A 25,074-nucleotide genomic window follows, 5' to 3' on the forward strand; every position below is an offset into this window, starting at 1 on the left:
GGTGGTAGAGGCAGAAACCCTTCACTCATTTAAAAAATATTTGGATGTGCACTTGAAGCGCCATAACCTACAGGGCTACGGACCAAGTGCTGGAAAGTGGGATTAAGCTGGATAGCTCTTTTTCGGCTGGCACGGACACAATGGGCCAAATGGCCTCCTTCTGTGCCTTAACTTTCTATGATTCTATGATTAATGCCCATCAATCCACCCCCATCCAACCTAATGGGGCGCCTTGATGTATTACATTAAAGGCACTACATAAACACTTAAAACTACCCATTTGCCTGTGTAGTCACTCAACTGTTTTTGAGGAACAAAGTAAGTTTAAAAACAAAATTTTATCATAGAATAGAATCATAGAAGTTTACAACATGGAAACAGGCCCTTCGGCCCAACATGTCCATGTCGCCCAGTTTATACCACTAAGTTAGTCCCAATTGCCTGCACTTGGCCCATATCCCTCTATACCCATCTTACCATCTTACCCATGTAACTGTCCAAATGCTTTTTAAAAGACAAAATTGTACCTGCCTCGACTACTGCCTCTGGCAGCTCGTTCCAGACACTCACCACCCTTTGAGTGAAAAAATTGCCCCTCTGGACCCTTTTGTATCTCTCCCCTCTCACCTTAAATCTATGCCCCCTCGTTATAGACTCCCCTACCTTTGGGAAAAGATTTTGACTATCTCCCTTATCTATGCCCCTCATTATAAGAACATAAGAACATTATTTTATAGACTTCTATAAGATCACCCCTAAACCTCCTACTCTCCAGGGAAAAAAGTCTCAGTCTATCCAACCTCTCCCTATAAGTCAAACCATCAAGTCCCGGTAGCATCCTAGTAAATCTTTTCTGCACTCTTTCTAGTTTAATAATATCCTTTCTATAATAGGGTGACCAGAACTGTACACAGTATTCCAAGTGTGGCCTTACTAATGTCTTGTACAACTTCAACAAGACATCCCAACTCCTGTATTCAATGTTCTGACCAATGAAACCAAGCATGCTGAATGCCTTCTTCACCACCCTATCCACCTGTGACTCCACTTTCAAGGAGCTATGAACCTGTACTCCCAGATCTCTTTGTTCTTTCACTCTCCCCAACGCCCTACCATTAACGGAGTAGGTCCTGGCCCGATTCGATCTCCCAAAATGCATCACCTCACATTTATCTAAATTAAACTCCATCTGCCATTCATCGGCCCACTGGCCCAATTTATCAAGATCCCGTTGCAATCCTAGATAACCTTCTTCACTGTCCACAATGCCACCAATCTTGGTGTCATCTGCAAACTTACTAACCACGCCTCCTAAATTCTCATCCAAATCATTAATATAAATAACAAATAACAGAGGACCCAGCACTGATCCCTGAGGCACACCGCTGGTCACAGGCCTCCAGTCTGAAAAACAACCCTCTACAACCACCCTCTGTCTTCTGTCGTCAATCCAATTTTGTATCCAATTGGCTACCTCACCTTGGATCCCGTGAGATTTAACCTTATGTAACAACCTACCATGCGGTACCTTGTCAAAGGCTTTGCTGAAGTCCATGTAGACCACGTCTATCTTCTTGGTTACCCCTTCGAAAAACTCAATCAAATTCGTAAGACATGATTTTCCTCTCACAAAACCATGCTGACTGTTCCTAATCAGTCCCTGCCTCTCCAAATGCCTGTAGATCCTGTCTCTCAGAATACCCTCTAACAACTTACCCACTACAGATGTCAGGCTCACCGGTCTGTGGTTCCCAGGCTTTTCCCTGCCGCCCTTCTTAAACAAAGGCACAACATTTGCTACCCTCCAATCTTCAGGCACCTCACCTGTAGCTGTCGATGATTCAAATATCTCTGCTAGGGGACCCGCAATTTCCTCCCTAACCTCCCATAACGTCCTGGGATACATTTCATCAGGTCCCGGAGATTTATCTACCTTGATGCGCGATAATGACTTCTAGCACCTCCCTCTCTGTAATATGTACACTCCTCAAGACATCACTATTTATTTCCCCAAGTTCCCTAACATCCATGCCTTTCTCAATCCTATGAAAAATAACTGTCCAAGATCCATTATAAAAGATCTGAACAGTCCTCAGTTCATTTTGAACTTGTGCATGAAAATCTCTGCCAATTGTGCATTTAATGTGTTAAAACCAACTTCAAACAGTCTGCCATTTTTTATTGCATCTCTCACCATTCATTAATATATATTTATGTTCCCTCTGATCCCTCCCCACCCCCCCACCCCCCCCCCCCCCACCTTACCCTTACTCATTTGGTAATTCATACAGGGGCACAGCCCCACAGACAGTGGCAGCTCTTCAAGTACCTGTTCTTGATATGTGAACCTGGGCACTGATCGTCATTGGACCATTTGACCTGGAACATCATAGCTGAGCTGAATTCTTACCCACTGGAAGTAGTTATGTGTGGTATCACTGGATAGCAATCAGCAACAGAAACCCATGGCAATGATAGTTTGGCCCAAATTCCATAGTCCCAGAGGGAATTAAGCCAACCGTAGAACTTCTGTGGGGCTGTGCCCCTGTATAAATTACCAAATGAGTAAGGGTAAGGGGGGGGAGGGATCAGAGGGAACATAAATATATATTAATGAATGGTGAGAGATGCAATAAAAAATGGCAGACTGTTTGAAGTTGGTTTTAACACATTAAATGCTGCCTCCACTCAGATTAACTAACTCGGCACTGACCTGGGATCAAATCTGGGACCTTCCCAGTGTATATGAAAATATTTTCTTCTGATTGTGTTTAATTAAAGTTGTTAATTTAAAACTCAAAAGTGCTGTGGCTCTATGCAATAGTTAAGTTCTTCTGCTGTTCATTAGGCATTGTGTTTAACTGTTCCCTTAATAGTTTTGATTGAAGAGCTTTATAAGATTGAATGTGTATCCATGGGTAGCAAAAATGAACCTTTTTAAAGAATGCAGTTGAGAATACATATAGAAGTGAATTGTATCCAGCATCATTATCCTATATCAATACTTCACTAGATTGATTTATGGATTGAGAGGGTTCTCCAATGAGGAGAGATTGAATAGAATGGGCGTATATTCTAGAGTTCAGAAGAATGAGAAGTGATCTCATTGAAACGTATAAAATTCTTAGAGAGCTCAACAGGATAGATGCTGAGAGGCTGTTTCCCCTGCCTGGAGAGTCTAGAACTAGAGGTTATAGTCTCAAGATAAGGAGTCGGTCATTTCGGACTGAGATGAGGAAAAATTTCTTCGCTCAGGGTTGTGAATCTTTGGAATTCTGTATCCCAGAGGGCTGTGGATGCTCTGTTGTTAAGTATATTCAAGACTGAAGTCGATGGATATTTGGACACGAAGGGAATCAAGGGATATGGGGATCGGGTGGGAAAGTGGAGTTAAGGTAGAAGATCAGCTATGATCTTATTGAATGGCAGAGCAGGCTCGAGGGGCCGTATGGCCAACTCCAATTTCTTATGTTCTTAATACAGCCTTCAACAGTGATGTGAAGAGCTTGTGAACGAAAATTGTTTTCATTGTGACAATTCGTGCAGGACTGAGTGTTATGAAAGAAGGAAATAAAAACACATTTTATTTATACCCAATTAGAGTTTTTGAAAATGTGATGAGCTGTTGTACTTTTATTAATTTTTTTTTTTAAAAAGAAAATTGCAGTATCTCTATCACAATGGGAGTCTGGTAACAGTACTGTTCTGTAAATAAACTAAAGTAAATGCATCATGTGCAATGATTATATGTTATATTTATAAAATGAAGCTGTATGGTGTTCCAGTTTGGTAGAATTGATGTTGGGGCTAGGGGAGGAAGTGCAAGTGGTTATTGTGGTGCCATTTACCCAATTGCTTATGAAAACTAACTGAACACTGCAGCAACTTTTTTTGAAACAATACAATTGTTTCTTATGATGGTTTACAACTGCATACTGAATAATAACTCAAGCTATTAACATCATTCTATGTACCTACTGCACAATTAACTAGGCACCCCAGTTACCAACAAACAGACATTGCAGTTGTGCAGATGGTTGTGTAAGTATTTTAATCAAATATTGCATAGGAAATTACTCACCAATAACCTGCTCACCGATGCTCAGTTTGGGTTGCGCCAGGACCACTCGGCTCCAGACCTTATTACAGCCTTGATCCAAACATGGACAAAAGAGCTGAATTCCAGAGGTGAGGTGAGAGTGACTGCCCTTGACATCAAGGCAGCATTTGACCAAGTGTGGCATCAAGTAGCCTTCGTAAAATTGAAGTCAATGGGAATCAGGGGAAAACTCTCCATTGGCTGGAATCATACCTAGCACAAAGGAAGATGGTAGTGGTTGTTGGAGGCCAATCATCTCAGCCCCAGGACATTGCTGCATGAGTTCCTCAGGGCAGTGTCCTAAGACCAACCATCTTCAGCTGCTTCATCAATGACCTTCCCTCCATCATAAGGACAGAAATGGGGATGTTTGCTGATGATTGCACAGTGTTCAGTTCCATTCGCAACCCCTCAGATAATGAAGAAGTCAATGCCCGCCTGCAGCAACATTCAGGCTTGGGCTGATAAGTGGCAAGTAACATTCGTGCCAGACAAGTGCCAGGCAATGACCATCTCCAACAAGAGAGAGTCTAACCACCTCCCCTTGACATTCAACGGCATTACCATCACCAAATCCCCCACCATCAACATCCTCGGGGTCACCATTGACCAGAAACTTAACTGGACCAGCCACATAAATACTGTGGCTACAAGAGCAGGTCAGTGTCTGGGTATTCTGTGGAGTGTGACTCACGTCCTGACTCCCCAAAGCCTTTCCACCATTTACAAGGCACAAGTCAGGAGTGTGATGGAATACTCTCCACTTGCAGCTCCAACAATACTCAAGCTTGACACCATCCGGGACAAAGTAGCCTACTTGAATGGCACCCCTTCCACCACCTTAAACATTCACCCCCTCCAGCACCGGCGCACCGTGGCTGCAGTGTGTACCATGTACATGATACACTGCAGCAACTCGCCAAGGTTTCTTCGATAGCACCTCCCAAACCTCTGACCTCTACCACCTGGAAGGATAAGGGCAGCAGGCGCATGGGGACACCACCACCTGCACGTTCCCCTCCAAAACACACACCATCCTGACTTGGAAATATATCGCCGTTCTTTCATCGTCACTTGGTCAAAATCCTGGAACTCCCTACTTAACAGCAGAATAGGAGAAACATCATCACATGACTGCGGCAGTTCAAGAAGGCGGCTCATCACCACCTTCTCAAGGGCAATTAGGGATGGGCAATAAATGCTGGTCTTGCCAGCAATTCCCATGTCCCATGAATGAATAAAAAAAAATTTCATGCAGTATTTGATGTCATCAATCTGCTCTCTTTTTTTCCACCATTCGGAATCATAAGATTGTGATTGTACAGGCCCTCGCAAAGGTTCACAGTAGGCTGACTGAACTGATGCCTAGTTTAAGGGCCCTTTGATATTTGAACAGGCTTAGAGAGCTGGGACTTTTTATTTTGGAAAAACATAGACTTTGAGGGGATATGATTTGAGATCTTTAATAAAAGAAAGAAAGACTTGCATTTATATAGCACCTTTCACGACCTCCAGATGTCCCAAACTGCTTTACAACCAATGTGGTACTTTTAAAGTGTAGTCATTGAAGCACAGCAATCTCCCACAAACAGCAATGAAATAAATGACCAAATTATCTGTTTTAAATGTTGGTTGAGGGATAAATGTTCACCAGGACACCGGGACAACTCCCCTGCTCTTTTTTGGATAGTGCTGCTGAGAAGGCAGACAGGGCTTTGGTTTAACGTCTCATTCGAAAGACAACACCTCCAACAGTGCAGCACTCATTCAGCCTCTGGAGTTGGACATGAACCCACTGAGCCACAGGTAACACAACAAAAATAGTTAAAATAATGAAGGGATTAGATTCTGTCTACATGGATAGGCTACTTGAGCTAGATAGGCAGGAGAAGTCTGGGGACATCATTATATTTTACACAAGTGTAGAGTTAGGTTACATGGCTGGAAGTACTTCATTTCACAGAGAACCATCAACCGCTGGAGTAAGTTCAAAAGCAAATTGCACGAGTTCCTACAAGTGAACGACATCTCAAGTTATAGAAAGTAAATGGATTAACAGTGATGATGGTACCAGTCACCATAGTCTCCTGGAGCTTGCTTGATTGCCTGCAGGAGTTGGAAAGGAATTTCTCTGAATAAGTTTTTTTGCCTCTCTCAGGAAATTGCATGATTGTGAGGGGAAAGTGGGTGGCCTTAATGATGTGTGCAGGTTGCATCAAGTTGGGACGGAACAGACTTGAAGGACCAGTTTGTCTCTTCCTGTCGTTTCTCCCCTATTTTGCACGTATTAGAATTGTGTCCACATTTGATTTCCTGCACGCCTCCACTGGACTACACTGCATGCCTTGGCTGCTGTGACTCTGCTCCACCACTCAATTTCTTCAAGTTTAAGATAACCTTTTTCAGTCTACAGTGGCCATTCCCAACCTGTTGCTGTTGCCTGCTGGGCTTCAGTGCTGGCTTCTTAACTTTAGTCTGCTGGTGTGTTGGGTCCTGGGCAGAAATCTGTTCTCTTCTGAGCTGAATTCCATTTCTCCACTGGCTTCTGGGTTTTACTGTGACCTCTGTGCTTTTTTCTGAGGCTGTATTTTCTGCTGGACTGCCTCTATTCCACTACCTGTTCTGTTTCTGCAGGCTCAGCATTCTGCTCCTCTGCTGGGACTTTTCACTTTTAGCTGAGTCAGATCTGATCCGTTCCTGCTTGTTCCCATTGTGCTCTGGATTCTGCTCCCCTGCTGCTAAATGATCTCTGCTTTGCTGCTATCCATTTACTTCCTGTGGCTGCTGACTCTGCCTTGCTCTGCTGCACTTGTCCTTCAAAACACCTCTGTCACCCTTCGCTGGACTGGGTTGAACTGGTTCCTTAAGCTGCTGCTCCCGATCTTCTGTGCTCCTGACCTCCATACAGCTGTTCCTCGGACCAACTTTATCATCTATACTGATCCTGTGAATTTACCTTTCACCTTCCGCTAGCTACCTGGACTTCACTGCTTTTGATCCTCTGGTTTCAATCCCACTGCTTCTAACTCCTCTGTTGGTATACTGATCTGTTGGTACACACTGCTAACATCTGAGGCTGCTACACACCTCTGCTGGCCCATGGTTGACTTTCCACTCTTCCTTAGCTCTCTGATACTGCTGGACAAACTTCGGCTGAGCACCCACTTATACTCTACCCCTTTAACAGTTTCTGGATCTACAGTCTCTCCACAACTGTCTTTGAGCCTGGGACTGTTTTGTGAATGCTCCAAGCTGCCTCCTCCATGCTGTCTACAAGATGACTCCATCCCATTACGGGGCCTCTAACTTCACCTTGGGTCTCTTATCTTGTCTCTTCCCTGGCCTCTATTTACGACCAGGACATGTTCTTTTAACCTAATGCCATGCCAATGTAACCTGAATTCCCTCTATCAATTCACGTGTGCAATTTGCATTTTTTCCATCTCCCATTTTTTTTCTCTTCGCCCCTCTCATGCCCTTATCTTCTGTCTCCTCCCCTACTTGTTACCCAGTCATGCCAACTTTCAATTCTACCCCCTCGGGTATTTTGACCCCCCCCCCCCAAATCCTTACCCCAATTTTTTTTTTGCTCTACATTCCCGCTCTCCTCCCACCTTCACAGGCTTGAATCCCTCTCGGATAAGGCCACAGCTACCCTCTGTGCCTTTTTTGGCATTCTTCAAAGGACTATTAAGGATCCATCACTGACTCCTTACAAACAGTAACCCCAACTGCCCCATCCTCTTCTTTCACCATCACGTCTGCTGGGTGCTAATGTCCCCAACCTCCTTCCTGTCCCACTCAGCCCACCCACTACTGCCTACTTGAAGCTCTACCAGTGGATCACAAGCATCACCACTCTCCACTTTTCTCTAGAATGTCTGTTCACTAGTGTACAAGGTCCTTGCCATCCACAAACTTACTGTGCATGACTGCATTAACATCCTGGGTTTAACTGAAACTTGGCTCACTGGTGACAATACCTTGTCCCTCACCGAAGCTTTCCTGTCTGGTAACACTTTCCACCTGCTGCCCTGCCCAAACAGTGTGGCCCTTATCATCAAATCACACCTTAGTCTTCGCTGTTGCTCTTTTTGTATCTTCCCCTCCTTCGAGCACCTCACCATATTCCATCCCTCATGCCTCTCCATTAATATCCTCGTTGTCTATACTGATCCCCCAAGCCCGCACCCTCTCTTCTCCTGAGATATCCTCTCTGCTTTCTGTACTACATGACTCCTCATCCTCTGTAATTTCAAATCCATCTCTGCTCACCTTGCCCTCTCTCCTCCAAACTCACTGCCCTCCTGTCCTCCCTAAAGCTCTCCTTCCATACAAACTTTCCTACCTTTATTCATGGACTTGCTGTTTCCTGTGGAATCTCTACTAACATAGTCTCGATCACTGACCAGGCCATCTCAACCACTTTTTGTATCCTTCACCATCTCCATCCTCTTAACACTTCCAAACCCATTTCCTTATGCATCCACCTCTAGAAAAAATTGCCCCAGATCGCTTAGAACTGCGTGTTCAAACTTCCACCTGTCTAGCCCTTGGACCACCATTCACCATAATACTTCTGCAGCCATTGATTTGCCACAACCACTCCTTCAGCTTCACATTTGATGCCCTTACCCCAGCAAAAATGTTATTCTCTCCCGTCTATGATTCTATGATTTCCGTCGCTCACCCTGGTATGGGCCCCATCTTCGCGCTCTCAAGTCCAAAGGAGACACATTTGAATATATCTGACGCACAACCGACTTAGCCACCCATCACCAGATCTAGCTGGACCACGTCAAGTACTATTGCGCCTTATACTCCTCTGCCAAAATCACCCATTATTCAAGGATCACCCTGGAGAGCAGAGATAATCCCCAGCTTCTTTCCTACACTACCAACCATCTCCTAAAGTCCTCTCCCCAGTCTCCCCAACCCTCATCTCCAACAAGTGCGAGGAGTTCATGGACTTCTTTGTCACTAAGGTTGAGAAACCATCTGCTCAGCTGCCTCTGCTGCTTCTCCCCCTTGACCTAGCCCTGAATCCACGTCTCTCAAGCTTTTCTCCCATAGCCCCTCTGAACTCATCTTGTCCATGAAACCTACCGCCTGCTCCCTTGACCCCTTTCCACTAAACTGCTAACCACACAACTTCCCTCCCTCGCTTCCATGCTAGCTAACATTGTAAATGGTTCCTTTTCCTCAGGTTATCTTTCAAAATTACTATCATCACCCCCAACCGGTCTGTCATTTTAAACTATCCCACCCTCCCTTTCCTCTCAAGTTTTCCACATGTACGCTGAAGTCACCCAGTTTTACCTCTATCGATCCTCAACTGCCTCTGTGTTGTTAGTTGTTTGTCCAACATGCACTCTTGGATGAGCCGCAGTTTCCTTCAGTTAAACATTAAGAAGACCGAAGCCATCGTCTTTGGCCTTTGCCACAAAGCCCGTACTCTCACCACCGATTCAATTATCTCTCCCATCCACTATCTCGTATTGAACTAGATTGTACAGCATTGGTGTCCTATTCGAACCTGAGCTGAGCTTCTGGCACCATGTTCTCTCCATCACAAAGACTGCCTACTCCCGCCTCCACCCCTACCTTAGCTCATCTGCTGCTGAAACCCTCATCCATGCCTTTGTCACCTCCCAGACTCGTCTATTCCAATGTTCTCATGGCTGGCCTCCCGCTGTATAAACGTCAGCTCATCCAAAACTCTGCTGCCCATATCCTATCCTGCATCAATCCTGTTCACCCATCACCCCTGTCCTTGCTGACCTACATTGGCTCTCAGTTCCCCAACACCTGAAATTTAAAATCCTCACCCTCGTGTTTAAATCTCTTTATGGCCTCACCCTTTCCTATCACTGTATCCTTCTCTAGCCCTATAACCCCCCCACCCCTAAACGCTCTGTTCATCTGACCCTGGCTTCTTGTGCATTTCCCTCTCCCTTTGCCCCACCATTGGTGGCCATGCCTTCAGCTGCCTAGGACCCACGCTCTGGAATTCCTTCTCTAAACCCCTCTGCCTCTCCACCTCCCTATCTTCCTTTAAGACTCTCCTTAAAACCCACCTCTTTGGCCAAGTTTTTGGGGATGCCTTCTAATATCTCCTTCCTTGGCTCAGCTCCCATTTTTTTGAATACACCTCTGTGAAATAACTGGGACATTTTTCCATAATAAAAGCCTAATATAACTGCAAGTTGTTGTATAACTTGACCATTCACCAGAAGCCCTTTACTTTTATTGCTAAATAAACTGAATCAGCTGTAGATTTGTCATCTTGTGGTCATGCTGTGAAATATTAAGCATTGGAGAACAATAGTAGCATTTCTAATCCAAAAGAAAACTAGAAATAAGGTGACATGTATAGAATAATGGCTGTTTGGGAGTGAACATAAAGCAATAATCTAATTGAGTGGTTCAGATGACATCCTAAACTGCAAGAGCTGAATTTGAGTAATTTATAATTGTCATCTGAAACTTGAGATTCAATTATCGCCTTGAAATCATTCCCTTGTATTTGTCTTTGATTCAATTATATATCCTATTGATTATATGTGTGAATTTTGTTCTGTTTCAGTCATTTCTCGTGACTGAGGTGGCATATGTCAGTTTTCTACACACCTCATATATTTTTCATACATGATAAAGTTCATACAAGACATGATTTTGATGTGATTGCTGATCTGCAGTGGAACACCTACACACTATGCCCATATAACGTGTAGACAAAGATTGTATTCTGCGGCCTCCATAAGAGGTTTTTCATCTTTTTGACTATTTATCCAAACTCAATTGTTTAAACTCTAGTCCCCAAATAATTTGGATTTTTTAATTAATTTGTTTCCAAAGGAAAATATTTTAATGTTTTCATTAAAGTCTGTGCTTAGTCCCATTGAAACAAACAAAGATGGAAGCAAAAGTGAAAATTGGTAAACTTTCTTTGTATACTACACCCAAACATTCTCAGAATTACAGCTTCAAATTTAATTTAACTGTAGTGCAAATGATCGGCATTTAAAAAAATATTTCCAATAAATATTGTGTGCATGTTCTTTTCTGGGTAAGTGAGTCTCTAAATCATTGCTAAAGTGTTTTTTTATAAAATAAAATGTGATAGTTGTTTTCATTTGGAACCAGCTGATTCTGGAAGCTCATGAAGCTATGGGAAAGCAGCCTAAAATTCAGTGCACGAGTGCAACAGGCAGTCACAGTATTACACTTAAATATTCACTCATCAGAACCAGTACCAAGGGCCATCCATAAACCAGTATGCTCTCCTCTGCTGTATTATATACACTGGTATATTATATATACTTTATAATGTTACATACGGCAAACTATTCTGCATGACAATGTAAGAACAATTGCAGTACCAATTCATATCAATCAAAAGGTCTGAAATTGGTGGCATGCTTGAGTTGTTCTCTGATTGTGATTGGTCTCCTTTGTATGTTGTATACTTTTTCTCTAAATTTGTTTAATTGGTTTTCCTGTGTATCTACAAGTGCAAATACACAAAGGAAATAGTATGGAAACTATTAAAATACATTTTGTGCCAAATGTATAATACAACATTTCCAATTTGCATTTATCCCCTTTTTTTTCTTCAGCTTGGAGTGTCTGGCCTATAGCTTTCTCCACAGCAGTTGTCAGCACTGCTCATGGGTTATCTGATCAAATTGACCTACCAAAAAGTGAAAAATTGAATCAAAGAATAGTTTGCCGTATGTAACATTGTACAAGTGGAAAGATGAATAAAGTGTTGTACAGAATGATGAGCTTCTGGGCTTAGAGTGTTCAAATTGAAGTAAATCATATGATTTAGGAACATAGGAATTGCTAATCAAAAAAAGACCAAGGTCCATCTAGTTCACCTCCTACCATCCTGGTAGTCGCCTAGTACAACGATAATGGAGTTGTTGACTAATCATAGCAATCAGTCTCTATCAATTAATCTACAACAGACTCAGACATGACACAAGGCAAACCCCAGTGGTGGAAAGCTTTGGGAACCATAGGTTCAAAATCACCTTTTTTTCCCCCAAGCATGCTACACTTACCACATATCATGCCTCAAACTACTCAAGCTGTATCCCAAAATGTTATTTTCTGAAATAAATCTATCTAATTTGTATTTGAATGAATCAATACTAACTGCTTCCACCATCTCCCAAGGGAGTCTATTCCACAGATTGACCACTCGCTCACTGAAATATTGTTTTTGCAGATTGGTTTTGAATTTACCCCTCTTCAAGCGCAGGTCGTGTCCTCTGGTTTCACTGATTTGTTCCATATACCATACTACAAATCATAAAAATAGATCTAAATTGTTTCAAACAATTTTTTACTGCTCTTTTGAGATCTGGGTAGCACAGGAGGTTAGCACACTGGCTTATCTCCTGGGACCTCTGTTCAGATTCAGGTAAAACTGACAGGATGAAAGTTTCCTCTGTCTGTTGGCTGAAGGAGTCCTATACGAAATGGGTTTGGGGCATTCTGAACCCGCCCAGTTCCTGATGCGCATGGCCCACAGCACAAAACTATCATTAACTGTCATTGTGGAATGTTGCATTGCTGTATTCGATCAACAAATGGTAAACCCCAGTGACTTTCAGCGATGGCACTTTAGGTTGCTGACTGTGATCTTCTTAAATATATTGTTGCAAATTTATGGTAATGTAACCTACCCACAAGAAGAACTGGTGTACACAGGTTGCCGACATGCAAAAACTGTCTTAGTAACAAAGTGCAAAGTTCACTGTTACAGATTGGACGGACTGCCTTCTGTAATCTGTACATTGTGTTTTTTCACCTTTTGTGATTGGCTGGCCATCAGATGTGAATACCTCAGTAGAGGCCTCACCACAGATTTTAAAGCAAATTGTGAATTATCCTTCTATCAACAGCTATAGTGTAGTCTCCAACAGGTTCTGTTCTAGTATAAGCATCTCAAGATGATGAATTGGTTCACTGTCCTTTGTTCCGTTACAACAGAGAACCTGCTGGAGGTTGGACTATAGCCACAGTAACACTATCCTCCTGTGTTATCATCTAAACTTTTAAGAAAATTCCTTTGGATAAAGAACAAAATGGTGCACAGTGCCTTATAAAAATACATTGGCAAGATCTAAAATAAATAAATGAGGACGAATGAAAGGCAATGTATATTTGTTTAATTCAGCAACGTTCTGCTACTGTCTCTAAAAGGACACCTGCTGAGCTGTAGTTCTCAAATTGAGCGTTGAGTGCAGTGGTAATGATTAGAAATTTTTCCAGCGATTATTCATTAATAAGTTAGAGACGTAGCAATGCAGTACATAGCTAGCTGTTTGAACATTAACTGTGTCGAATTACAATGGATGTTTTTGGACAGCTCTATGGCCCGAGTCCAGAGAAAACAGTGTCTGAACAAAGCATCTATTTTGTAACCTTTATAAGAAAGGGTGATTGTCGGGGGATGATTTCAAGCTTGTGGAGTAACATGTGTAGAGAAAAGTACCATTGCCATTGAAACTTCAACTGTTATTTCATGGTGGGACTATGTAAATTGGCATGCAGAGAAACAAAAAGCCAAGATTACACCACCAAACTGTGTCTTTTTTTTTATGTGGGGGGTGGGGGGGGGGAGGAATTGAAAGTTGATGGAAGAAATGATGAAAGTTTAACTCATGGGAAACAAAATCAAGTGGTGGAATCTCCTGTGAGGGCATAATCCAGAAGTGGCACTCACCCATTCCTGCACCCATTCTGCCGATGTCAAGTTTCGCCTAAATTTCCTGCCGAGGGAAGGGGAGCATCTGCTGGAGAAAAGGGATTATGGATTTTTTTATGTGCTCTTGTCCTCGTTGAGCTGGCACACGAGGGGATGATGGAAAGTCACAGACGCACACCTTACTTATTTCCTGGGAGTGCACCCTGCTTCCCCATCTTCAGGCCACCGCCAAGCAGAGTCAGAGTCACCCAGCTCTCCCCAACAGGGCAGCAGCGTGGACATATTCCACCAGGGCAAACAAGCGACTTGATGCTAGCTGAGTTCTCTAGCATCACAAACCAGTTTCGAGAGCCAGGGAGACTCTAAGGAGGTGGAGGATGCCGCTTCCTCTCTGGAGAGACTGGCTAGAGGGCGGCCATGGACTGCTGAGGCAGTGGAATGTGTTTTGACTGCTGCAGGCCTGAAGAGGTGCCTGCTGTTGGAGCATTAGAAGGGCATGAGGACTCAGGTTCATCAGCAGCAACATGGAGCTTCTTGCTGGTATGGCCTCCGAGTCTGCTGAAATGCTCAACACTGACATCACGCAGGTGATGTTGGAATGGAAGAACCGGTGCAGCACGTGGCAGGGCATTGGACCATGCAGCAGGGGTCCCTGCAGGGGATGCTCAGGGAGCAGTCGGGTCTTTCACCTTGATGGAAGCACAGACTTCTGATCTTGAAGCTTTTGGTGACATACTGGAGGGCGCTGTGAATCGTGGTTTCAAGTCTTTCACTGAGGCATTGCAGATCCTGTCTGCTGCCATCGTGCCAGCCATCAGGCTGATGACTGGGGCCTCAGATCAAGACCGCAGTGAAAGGGCAGCAGATGTGATCCAAATGCCTGCTGCTGCCATCTCTTAGGTTGTCAGCACCAGCCCAGGCTACAGCCTTCCAACAGCAGGCATGGTGCCGCCTGTGCATGGCAGGTTGGATGAGGCAGCTCAGGATCTCCCTCCTGGGACGCAGCCAGCAGCACCCCTGGTCCAGGTGCATACAGCATGGACCAAGTACAGGCCCATGACTCATTAGAGGCATCATTCCGCCAGACTCCAGGATGGGTAATCGTGTGTGGGGGGTGCTGTCTTCGCTGGTGGTGCTTCACTCTCCAGGTCTTCTTCTCTGGTTCTCTTCCTCCTATTTCTCCTCCTCCACGATAATGGCAAGCGGGGGTACAGCCAGCAAAAGAGCCGTTTTTATTTTTCAAAAAGACTGGAAAATGGCTGTCAGGGTTCAAAGGAGAAGAATGGCTTCAATAATTCCCAGAACTGCTGATTTGTGTCTGGTTCAGGTGACTATGAATGCCTGTGAGCCTGAAAATCTGGTTGTAATTTTAAGAGCTTCTGAACCAGCGTAATTGGAGGAAATTTATATATAAACCTCTATAGCTGGGGGCGGAGCCATTATAATAAGCCATGATGTGTTCGGGCTCAGCAATCGATAGATGGGCATAAATTATCGAGGAAATTCGGGTGTAGTGTAATTATGTGCTTAACTTGGCCCAATTTTCCTTGTTCTTTTATACCTCGTGTTTGCTTTGTGCCCCGATTATGCGTGTCTCTGGATGTATATACACAGGAAATGTATTAAAAAAATCTTTATAAAAAGACAAATTAAAATTGAAAGGAACATAGCAAACTGGAAGCTGTAAATTAATGTTCTGATATCTTTACTGGTTTATTGTATTATTACCAATACTGAACTGGAATGAAAATATTCATTGCAGATTTATCCAGGCCTGTTCAGACCAAATTATACATACAGCAGCTAAGGAAAAAATTATTTCTTGCAACTTCCTATTTGTCAAATGTAGATGTATACACAATTAAATACATTGTCAATTATGTAAGTCACAGAAGGGATTCCTGGACCTCTTTGTCTAAAATCTCCTGCACCTGGAATGGTCCAAGCCAGATGGGAAATTTTATTTGACAGAGCATTATGAATGATTTTAAAAGAATATTCCATGGATGGCTCACAAAAATTAAATTTGTACCTCTAGTTCCTTGGTAAGAAATGAGGGTAGGATTTGCAGTCAGTCGGATGTGTGTATTTGCCATTTTATTTTGGAGCGTTACATTGGAGAGTTACACAACATGATTCAGTGTTGGATCTTGAGACCACGCTTCCTCAAGATTAGCACTGAGCTGAGCACAGAACTGAAATAATTTTATTAGAACTGAAATAATGGGGTCGATTTTAACTCCCACCGCGTGTCAGGAGGGCGGGGCGAGTGCCAAACACACTTGCAGGCCTAAATTAAGGCCCAGGGTTTTTTAACTACCAGGCCTCATCTACATCTTGATGGTCAGCTGCCCGCCCAAAACAGGTGGAAGACGACAGCGACAATGGGAGAGCACTTCTGCTCCTCTGGCCCTGCACAAGAAAGTTTTTCACTTGCCTTGGAGGGCCTCTTCATCTTTCCTGACAGCTGCCAACCTGCCTTTACCAGGCAGGCAAGCCTTCCCCCACTCAGGCCTGGATTAAAATACAATTGGGGTCCCATTAACGTAATAGGACCTTGATTCGCATAAATTTGTGAGGTTCCTGTCTGCTTTTAGTGGATGCCTCAGCCATCTAACTGCATTGAGCAGTTAGAATGGTGGCCAGCGTAATTCCAATGGGAGTGGGTGGTGTCATAACACTCCATTTTAAAGACCCTCCCCCATCCCATCCCCACAGGACAAAGTGGGTTACAATCAACCCTAAAGTTTTATTATAACTGAATACAGTCTTCTTAACTGGCAGCATTTTTACACTTTCTCTCACATCTATTTTAATCGAAACTTTAAATACAACATTGAGAGGTTAAATCTAAACTTTGCCATATAAACCACATATCAACTGTACTTGGATTCAGTTATTATGGAAAGGGTAGGGTGAGGTAGAACTTGCTATTACAGTAATTGGCTGGTAATTCAGCAAATATTTTCTGTGTCCCTTTTACTCTGCTTTACAGTAAATCAACACAAGGAAGCTCAGCTTTTCCAGGGTAACTGGTAGAAGAAGGCTTTCATCCCAAGTTAAATCTGAGGTAAAATGTCCAATTTGATTTTAATTTACAGAAGATGCTGTGGATGATATTTCAATATCACTGTACTATAATTTTATATTCTGCTGTCTGTTTACGAGGGATGGGAGCTCATTTTGGCGATACCTGTACAAACCCATGTGACTCATTGTACCACATACCAATAAAATACTTGGCTGCATACTGTTTATCGACCCAGCTCGGGGAGAGGTTTTATGTTTATAATAAAATAAATGATGCTGTACTACTGGAGGATTGTATACATTTTTTTGAAATTCTGGTCCCTTATTTCTTGAAACATTTTTGGCCGCTCTTGCATGAGATCTACAATTTAATGCCAATTGATGCTGCTTATCGGGAAGTTGTATGCTGTGGTCTCATGACCCAAGATCTGAATTGAGACAAGTCAAGCTAGTTTCACATAAAACCCTTGTAACAGCAGAGAAAAAGGACGCTTTCTTGCCTTCAGTTTGGGCTAGATTCAAATGCAGGTGCCAGAGTTGAAAAGAGAGTACTCTAATTCACTGTGCCACAAAACTCATTTCCTCCCCTCTCCGACCACTCTTTAAAGTGTTGATGACTTGTTGGGTTCCATGGATCACTGAGTTGTACATCCGCGCGTGCATTTCTGTGGGGTGGTGGGGGTGATCAGATTGCATTACAGTTGGCCTTAGTACCCCTGTATTAGAGAGGAGGAAATGAGGCAGGGTTCTTGGTCCTGATTACTATACAATAACCCATGTTCAAAGTGCATGTGTGTGGACTTTAGATGAGGACAGGAACAGCACATCTGCGATGCCCTCTGCAGTCAAGTAGCCTGCTGACACTTAGTAAAATTCTTACCACCTAATCCAGGACCAATAAACTGCAAAATACAATGAAGCAGATCTTTGCTGTGGATCAGAATACAGCTCTTCACCACTTTGGAAAGCTAATGCAGGTTTAAATGATGTTACAAGTCCCAAATTGTCAGCTTGGTTCAGTTGATAACACTCACTTCTGAATGAGAAGGTTATGGGTTCGAGCCCCACTCCAGGACTTGAACCCATATTCTAGGCTGATATTCCAGTGCAGTACTGAAGAAGCTGCATTATCTAAAGTACCTGTTTTTAGATTAAATATTAAACATCGACCCCATCTGCCAATTCTGATGGTTGAGATGGACATTAAAGGTCCCATAGAACTACTCAAAGAAAAGAGAGTTTTCCCAATTCCCTGGCCAACATTCCTCCCTTAATCAACTTCACTAAAAACAAATGAACTAGTCATCTCATTGTAGTTTGTTGGATCTTGCTATGCACAAATTGTCTATTGTTTCCTAATAACAACAGCCAAGGTACTTCAAAGTAATTTATTGTATATAGAAAGGGCTTTGGACATTTCTTAGCTATGTGATAAAGTGTTATATAAATGCAAGTATTCTCTCTCTCTCTCTCTCTCGTTTGTATTGGTTCCAGTAAATTAGCAATTATGTTTTTTTCTTACTTATGGCTGTGATGCATTTTGGAAATTTTAAGTTTATTGAAGACCATGAGAGACTGCTGTGATTCCTTTTTAAATATTGATGGATTTTCTCTCATTATAAATTTCTACCATGCTGATCCATCTTCAGCGATTGCATTGCATTTCATTTGTATCTTGTACTGTCATCAGTACCAGTAATGCCACAGGATGATACAATTGAGTTACATTGTGGTTGGGATTAAAAGCATAAGGCGACTGAAACCACAGTATATACAGGCTATACAGTAAAACATTACTGTGATTAATTTGAAAGTAGGAATTTAACCAAGATGTTCAGGTGATGTCCTAAATTGTGAGATTGAGGCCAAGATACAGCAGCCATCTAAAACCTGAGATGCCATTGGAAATTCAATCCTTCCCTGGTGTCCATTACTGTTTAGAGTTTACCTGTATACGGTTTAATCTGGAATTTTTACTCTGATTTTGGTAAATTTGTACTGCGAGTGGCTGTCGGTGCAGACTTGAACTCTTGGCAAGTTCTCCATGTCAGTACATGATTGCTTACAAGAGAAGATTAATGATTTGTAATATTATTGTCAAGGTTTATTGAGAAATAATCTGCATTTCAATATTGAGTAATCTCGCCAATTAAACGTGTTAATATTAATTTAGGTGTAGCTGGGCATATTGGCAACTTGTCTTTGGCATGAATCGATTGCATACTAGTTATACACTTTTATATACTAATCCATATAATTAAAAGTCTTGCGTCTTGTGCTTCGCACCTCAGGGCATCACACCTTCAAAATGTCTTGCATCTACAGTGCAAAAAACTGACTGCCTGAAATAACCATTTATCCGTTGTTGCCACTTAAGCAGCCAGTTAGTTGACTGAATGTGAAAAGAAAATCAGAAGGTACCAAAGACAAACGAGTAACCAGCAGAAAACCAAGCAATCAAATCCCTCGCATTTCTTTTCAGAGCTATCATTCACCAACCCAATATGTACCACAAAACTGACCAATCAAATTACTCAAATAAGTTCTTTACACAAATTTCATCCACAATTTTTCTTCTTCACTTTAAGTATATACAGCCAGAAATTATATTTATACAGAACATACAAAGAAACACACAATTCTGAAAAATATTACTAAATGTACCAATATAATTAGTTATTAATTCCTGCAAGAAGTTTATCCTAGGTAGGCCTGCCCTTTTCTCTGGAGCCTGAGTTGCATTTGAATTAGAAATTTCATCCAGGCCTAGATGCTGGGAATTTCCAGCTAATATTGACAACTGTGTCTGTGTGTCTGTGTGTCTGTGTGTGTGTGTGTGTGTGTGTGAGTTATATCATGTGAGTAGCAGTTTTCATCTTGTTCCTTGTGGAACTGCATTACCCAGAGGGCATTGCACTGTGACCAGGCAAAAAAATAATAAATAAAAGCTTTGGGACTAGAGTGGCAGAAAAAAATAAAGATTTCATTTCTTTCAGCTTGTTTTACAGTTTAAGCCATTAAATACAAATTCTGAGCTAACGTCGTTGTTGTTGCTGAGGGGAGACTGATATTGCTGTGCAATCAGAAGCGCTGTATTCATGAGGCGCTTTGATTCTGACCTCGAACATTAAGGTTGAAATCAGTCGGTCAGCCAGGCCCGGGCTATGGGGAATGAGCACCTGTTCAGTTGCCGGTTATTGGAGACGAGACAGTGTGGAAACACTGGTGCAGCAATGACAGCTTCAGTAAGAAATATAATTCATCTTCAGAAGTAAAGGAAAAAGTATCTTTTATAATTATCGAAATAACTGAGAAAAAGGAAGGTTTTGAAAAGGGTGGAAGATCACAAGATAATTACGATGAGGAGGCCCTTCGACCCATCCTGGTTCATCCAAAAGAAGGGCAAACAAATAAACATTTTAAGCAAATGGTTCAAATTCCTAATGGGAAGCAGAGCAAAAAAATCAAACATCTTATAATGTAAATAACTGGGAATAGGAGATTCGAGGGAGGAAATAACAGGAAGTTACTTGCATCAACAGGAACTTACTTGTATCTTAAGGAAGCTTTGTGGTAGGTAAACGATTACATATGTATTCAGGAAGCCTGTATCTTTCAATATCAGCAAGATATATAATAATTTTTACCTCGTTAGTCATGTGATGTATTTCAGTAGATTTGCTGTGTTACAGTGATGGGCCACTCGCTTTCACATGCAGGACTGCAGTAAACATCAAAACTACACTATAGGTCCTAGCCTACCAGTGATCAACACTACAAGGGATATACTAGTTCTCAATAAGTGCGTTAGCACTGCACAGTAATAGAGGTTTGCTTTTGGATTTGTACTGCATGCGTTACAGTGGTAATATTGTAACTAGGAGGTGGGGTAACAATAGTTTCACTTAGCTTTTCTAGGTGTTAGCACTTAATCATTTGTTCTTGGTTCTAGGACAGACTATTCGTTCAAAAAGATTGATAGAAGCGGTCAATCCAAAAGAAAATGAATATGAAGTTGGAGATATTCCTTCTGAATGGGAAGGTAAGAGTGTGCCTTTTCAGCATGTAAGCTCAGACAGGTTAATCGCAGCTTGTGTTCTATTTGGTGGCTAATTGTGGCCTCGTGGATAAAAAGCGCGGTCAGCAGAAGGCCCAAGAGCCGGGAGAAGCGGAGAGGAGAGCTGCACGTGGTTTTTAGACAGTTGGCATCAACTCATACAGGCAGAAATTGAAAGAGTAACGTTACAGGACAGCAGGTAGGTGATTGGTTGGTGAGTGTCACTGTTTTTCTCTCTCTAAGTCAGGGCAGGGTTTAACCAAGAGCTTAAATCAGTAACTTAAACTAGATAAATTAATTAGTTAATAAAACCAAAAATAGCGAGTGATTTAAAAACTTTAATAAAATAAATAAATTCTGCTTTGACAAGCGATGCCAGGGCAGATGGTGTGTCACAACTGCAGCATGTGGGAGTTGGTGGAGAGCAGCGTGATCCCCGGCAACCACATCTGCAGTAAGTGTCTGCAGCTCGAGGAACTTCGGCTCAGAGTTGAGCTGGAGTCCAAGCTGCAGACATTACGATGCATCAGGGAGGGGGAGGGCTACCTGGACACTTTGATCCAGGAGGCAGTCACACCCCTTAGGTTAGGTAGTGGTTTAGATTTGTTCAGTGATCCGGGACAGGAGGATGTGACTATGAGTCATGCAGGTATGGGGACCCAGGATGCAGTGATGGAGGAGCCTCAGCCCTTGACCTTGTCCAGCAGGTACGAGGCACTTGCTACCTGTGTGGATGAGAACAAGGGCTGCAGGGAGGATGGGCAAACTGACCACGGCACCATGGTACAGGAGGCCATTCAAGTGGGGGGAGTAAAAAGGAATGTGGTAGTGGTGGGGGATAGTATAGTCAGGAGGATGGACCTGCTCTCTGCAGCCGCGACCGAGAGTCCCAAAGGCTGTGTTGCCTGCTCGGTGCCAGGGTTAAGGACCTCATTTCGCAGCTGGAAAAGAACTTGGAGCATGAGGGGGAGGATCCAGTTGTCATGGTCCACGTAGAAACCAATGACATAGGTAGAACTAAGAATGGAGTTCTGCTGAGGCAGTTTGAGGAGCAAGCATCGAAATTAATAAGCAGAACCTCAAAGGTAATAATCTCTGGATTACTACCTGAGCCACATGCAAATTGGCATAGGGACAAACAGATCAGAGAGCTAAATGCGTGGCTCAAAGAGTGGTGTGGGTGACAGGGGTTTCAATTCATGGGGCACTGGCACCAGTACTGGGGAAAGAGGGATCTGTGTTGGGACGGGCTCCACTTAAACCAAGCTGGGTCCAGCCTCCTGGCGAGTCGAATAATGGGCTGTAGATGGGGCTTTAAACTAAAAAGGTAGGGAGGGAGGGCTCAGGTGAGGGGAAATTTAGAAATCTAATCAGGAAAGTCAAGGCAAAGACATACAGGTTAACAGACAGGAAACAGAGAGTAGGAATAAATGGGTCTTTTTCGGGGTGGCAGGCGGTGACGAGTGGGGTACCGCCTGGATCAGTGATTGGGCCGCAGCTATTCACAATATATATCAATGATGTGGATAAGGGAACCAAAAATAATATTTCCAAGTTTGCTGACGACACAAAACTAGGCGGGATCATGAGATGTGAGGAGGATGCAAAGAGGCTTCATGGCGATTTAGACAAGTTGAGTGAGTGGGCAAATACATGGCTGGTGCAGTATAATATGGATAAATGTGAAGTTATCCACTTCGGAAGGAAAAACAGAAAGGCAGAGTATTGTTTAAATGGTGATAGATTGGGGAATGTTGATGTATAAAGGGACCTGGGTGTTCTTGTACACCAGTCACTGAAAGCAAACATGCAGGTGCAGCAAGCAGTTAGGAAGGCAAATAGTATGTTGGCCTTCGTTGCAAGAGGATTTGAGCACAGGAGCAAAGATGTCTTACGGCAGTTATACAGGGCCTTGGTGAGACCACACCTGGAGTATTGTGTGCAGTTTTGGTCTCCTTATCTAAGAAAGGATATACTTGTCATCGAGGGAGTGCAACGAAGGTTCACCAGACTGATTCCTGGGATGGCAGGATTGTTGTATGAGGAGAGATTGGGTCGACTCGTCCTGTATTCACTCGAGTTTAGAAGAATGAGAGGGGATCGCATTGAAACATATAAAATTGTGACAGGGCTCGACAGACTGGATGCAGGGAGGATGTTTCCCCTGGCTGGGGAGTCCAGAATGAGGGGTCACAGTCTTAGGATACGGGATAGGACATTGAGGACTGAGATGAGGAGAAGTTTCTTCATTGAGAGGGTGGTGAAACTGTGGAATTCTCGACCACAGAAGGCTGTGGAGGCCAAGTCACTGAAATATTTAAGAAAGAGCTAGATAGATTTCTAGACACAAAAGGCATCAAGGGGTATGAGAAGAGAGTGGGAATATGGTATTGAGATAGAGGATCAGCCATGATCATATTGAATGGCGGAGCAGGCTCGAAGGGTCAAATGGCCTACTCCTGATCCTATTTTCCATGTTTCTATGTTTCTAAGGCAACAGAGCAGCGTAGTGATTTGGGTAAAGATAAGCAGAGTGTGGCAGGAAGGGACAGAGAGTTTACCAATAATAGTGCATCAGCAAGTAACATCAAAGCAGGAAAAAATGGTAAAAAGTCAAAATTAAAGGCTCTTTATCCGAATGCACAGTGCATTTGTAACAATATAGATGAATTAGTTGCACAAGTAGAGATAAATGGGTTTGATCTAATAGCCATTACAGAGACATGGTTGCAAAGTGACCAAGGTTGGGAGCTAAATATTCCAGGGTACATGATGTTTAGAAAAGACAGGCAAAATGGAAAGGGAGGGGGTGTAGCCCTAATAATAAAGGATGACATGAGGACAGCGGTGAGAAAGGATCTTGACTTGGAAGATCAGGAAGTAGAATCAGTATGGGTGGAAATAAGAAATGACAAGGGGCAGAAAGCACTAGTGGGAGTAGTTTATAGGCCCCCCAATAGTAGCAATACTGTTGGACAGAGTACTAATCATGAAATAATAGGAGCTTGTAACAAAAGTAATACAGTAATCGTGGGGGACTTTAATCTTCATATAGACTGGGCAAATCAAATTGGCAAAGGTAGTTTGGAGGGCGAATTCATGGAATGCATTCGAGATTGTTTCCTCGAGCAATATGTCATGGGACCAACTAGGTAACAGGCTATTTTAGATCTAGTATTATGTAATGAGACAGGGTTAATTAGTAATCTCACAGTAAGAGATCCTCTGGGGAAGAGTGATCATAATATGATAGAATTTCACATTGAGTTTGAGAGTGACGTATTTAAGTCAGAAACTAGAGTCTTAAAACTTAAATAAAGCCAATTACATAGATATGAGGGGCGAGTTGGCTGAGGTAGATTGGGAAAACAAATTAAAGGGTATAACGGTTTGAAAGCAATGGCAAACATTTAAAGAAATATTTCAGTATTCTCAACAAATATACATTCTATTGAGAAGTAAAAACTCCATGGGAAAAATGATCCACCCGTGGCTAACTAAAGAAATTAAAGATAGTATTAGATTAAAAAAAAAGATGCCTATAATGTTGCCAAGAAGAGTAGTAAGCCTGAGGAATGGGAGAGTTTTAAAAACCAGCAAAGGATGACCAAAAAATTGATAAAAAGAGAGAAAATAGAATATGAAAGTAAACTAGCAAGAAATATAAAAAGGGATTGTAAGAGCTTCTACACGTATATAAAAAGGAAGTGAGTAGCAAAAGTAAACGTTGGTTCCTTAGAGGTTGAGATAGGAGAAATTATAATGGGGAATCAGAAAATGGCAGATGCATTTAACATATTTTGTATCTGGCTTCATAAAAGAAGACACAAAAAAATACCAGAAATAGGGTGGAACCAAGGGTCTAATGAGAATGAGGAACTTAAAGTAATTAATATCAGCAGAGAAAAAGTACTTGAGAAACTAATGGGACTAAAAGCTGATAAATCCCCTGGACCTGATGGCCTATATCCGAGGGTTCTAAAAGAGGTGGCTGCAGAGATAGTGGATGCATTGGTTATGATCTTCCAAAATTCCCTAGATTCTACAAAGGTCCCAGCGGCTTGCAGGGTAGCAAATGTGACCCCTCTATTCAAGAGAGGAGGGAGAGAGAAAACAGGAGCTACAGGCCAGTTAACCTGACATCAGTCATCGGGAAAATGCTGTAAT

At 42.6% G+C, this 25,074-nt stretch overlaps 1 protein-coding gene across 1 annotated transcript in view; it reads left to right on the top strand.

Moving 5' to 3' along the window:
• Nucleotides 1–25,074, top strand: part of ndufaf2 (NADH:ubiquinone oxidoreductase complex assembly factor 2) — a 179,712-nt gene that overhangs the window by 80,027 nt on the left and 74,611 nt on the right. The window contains exon 2 of the mRNA XM_067986466.1: nucleotides 20,803–20,892. Coding sequence (XP_067842567.1) covers nucleotides 20,803–20,892 — 90 coding nt within the window. The remainder of the gene's footprint in view (nucleotides 1–20,802; nucleotides 20,893–25,074) is intronic.

This window comes from Heptranchias perlo, chromosome 1 (genome assembly GCF_035084215.1).
Source record: "Heptranchias perlo isolate sHepPer1 chromosome 1, sHepPer1.hap1, whole genome shotgun sequence".
NCBI lineage: Eukaryota > Metazoa > Chordata > Chondrichthyes > Hexanchiformes > Hexanchidae > Heptranchias > Heptranchias perlo.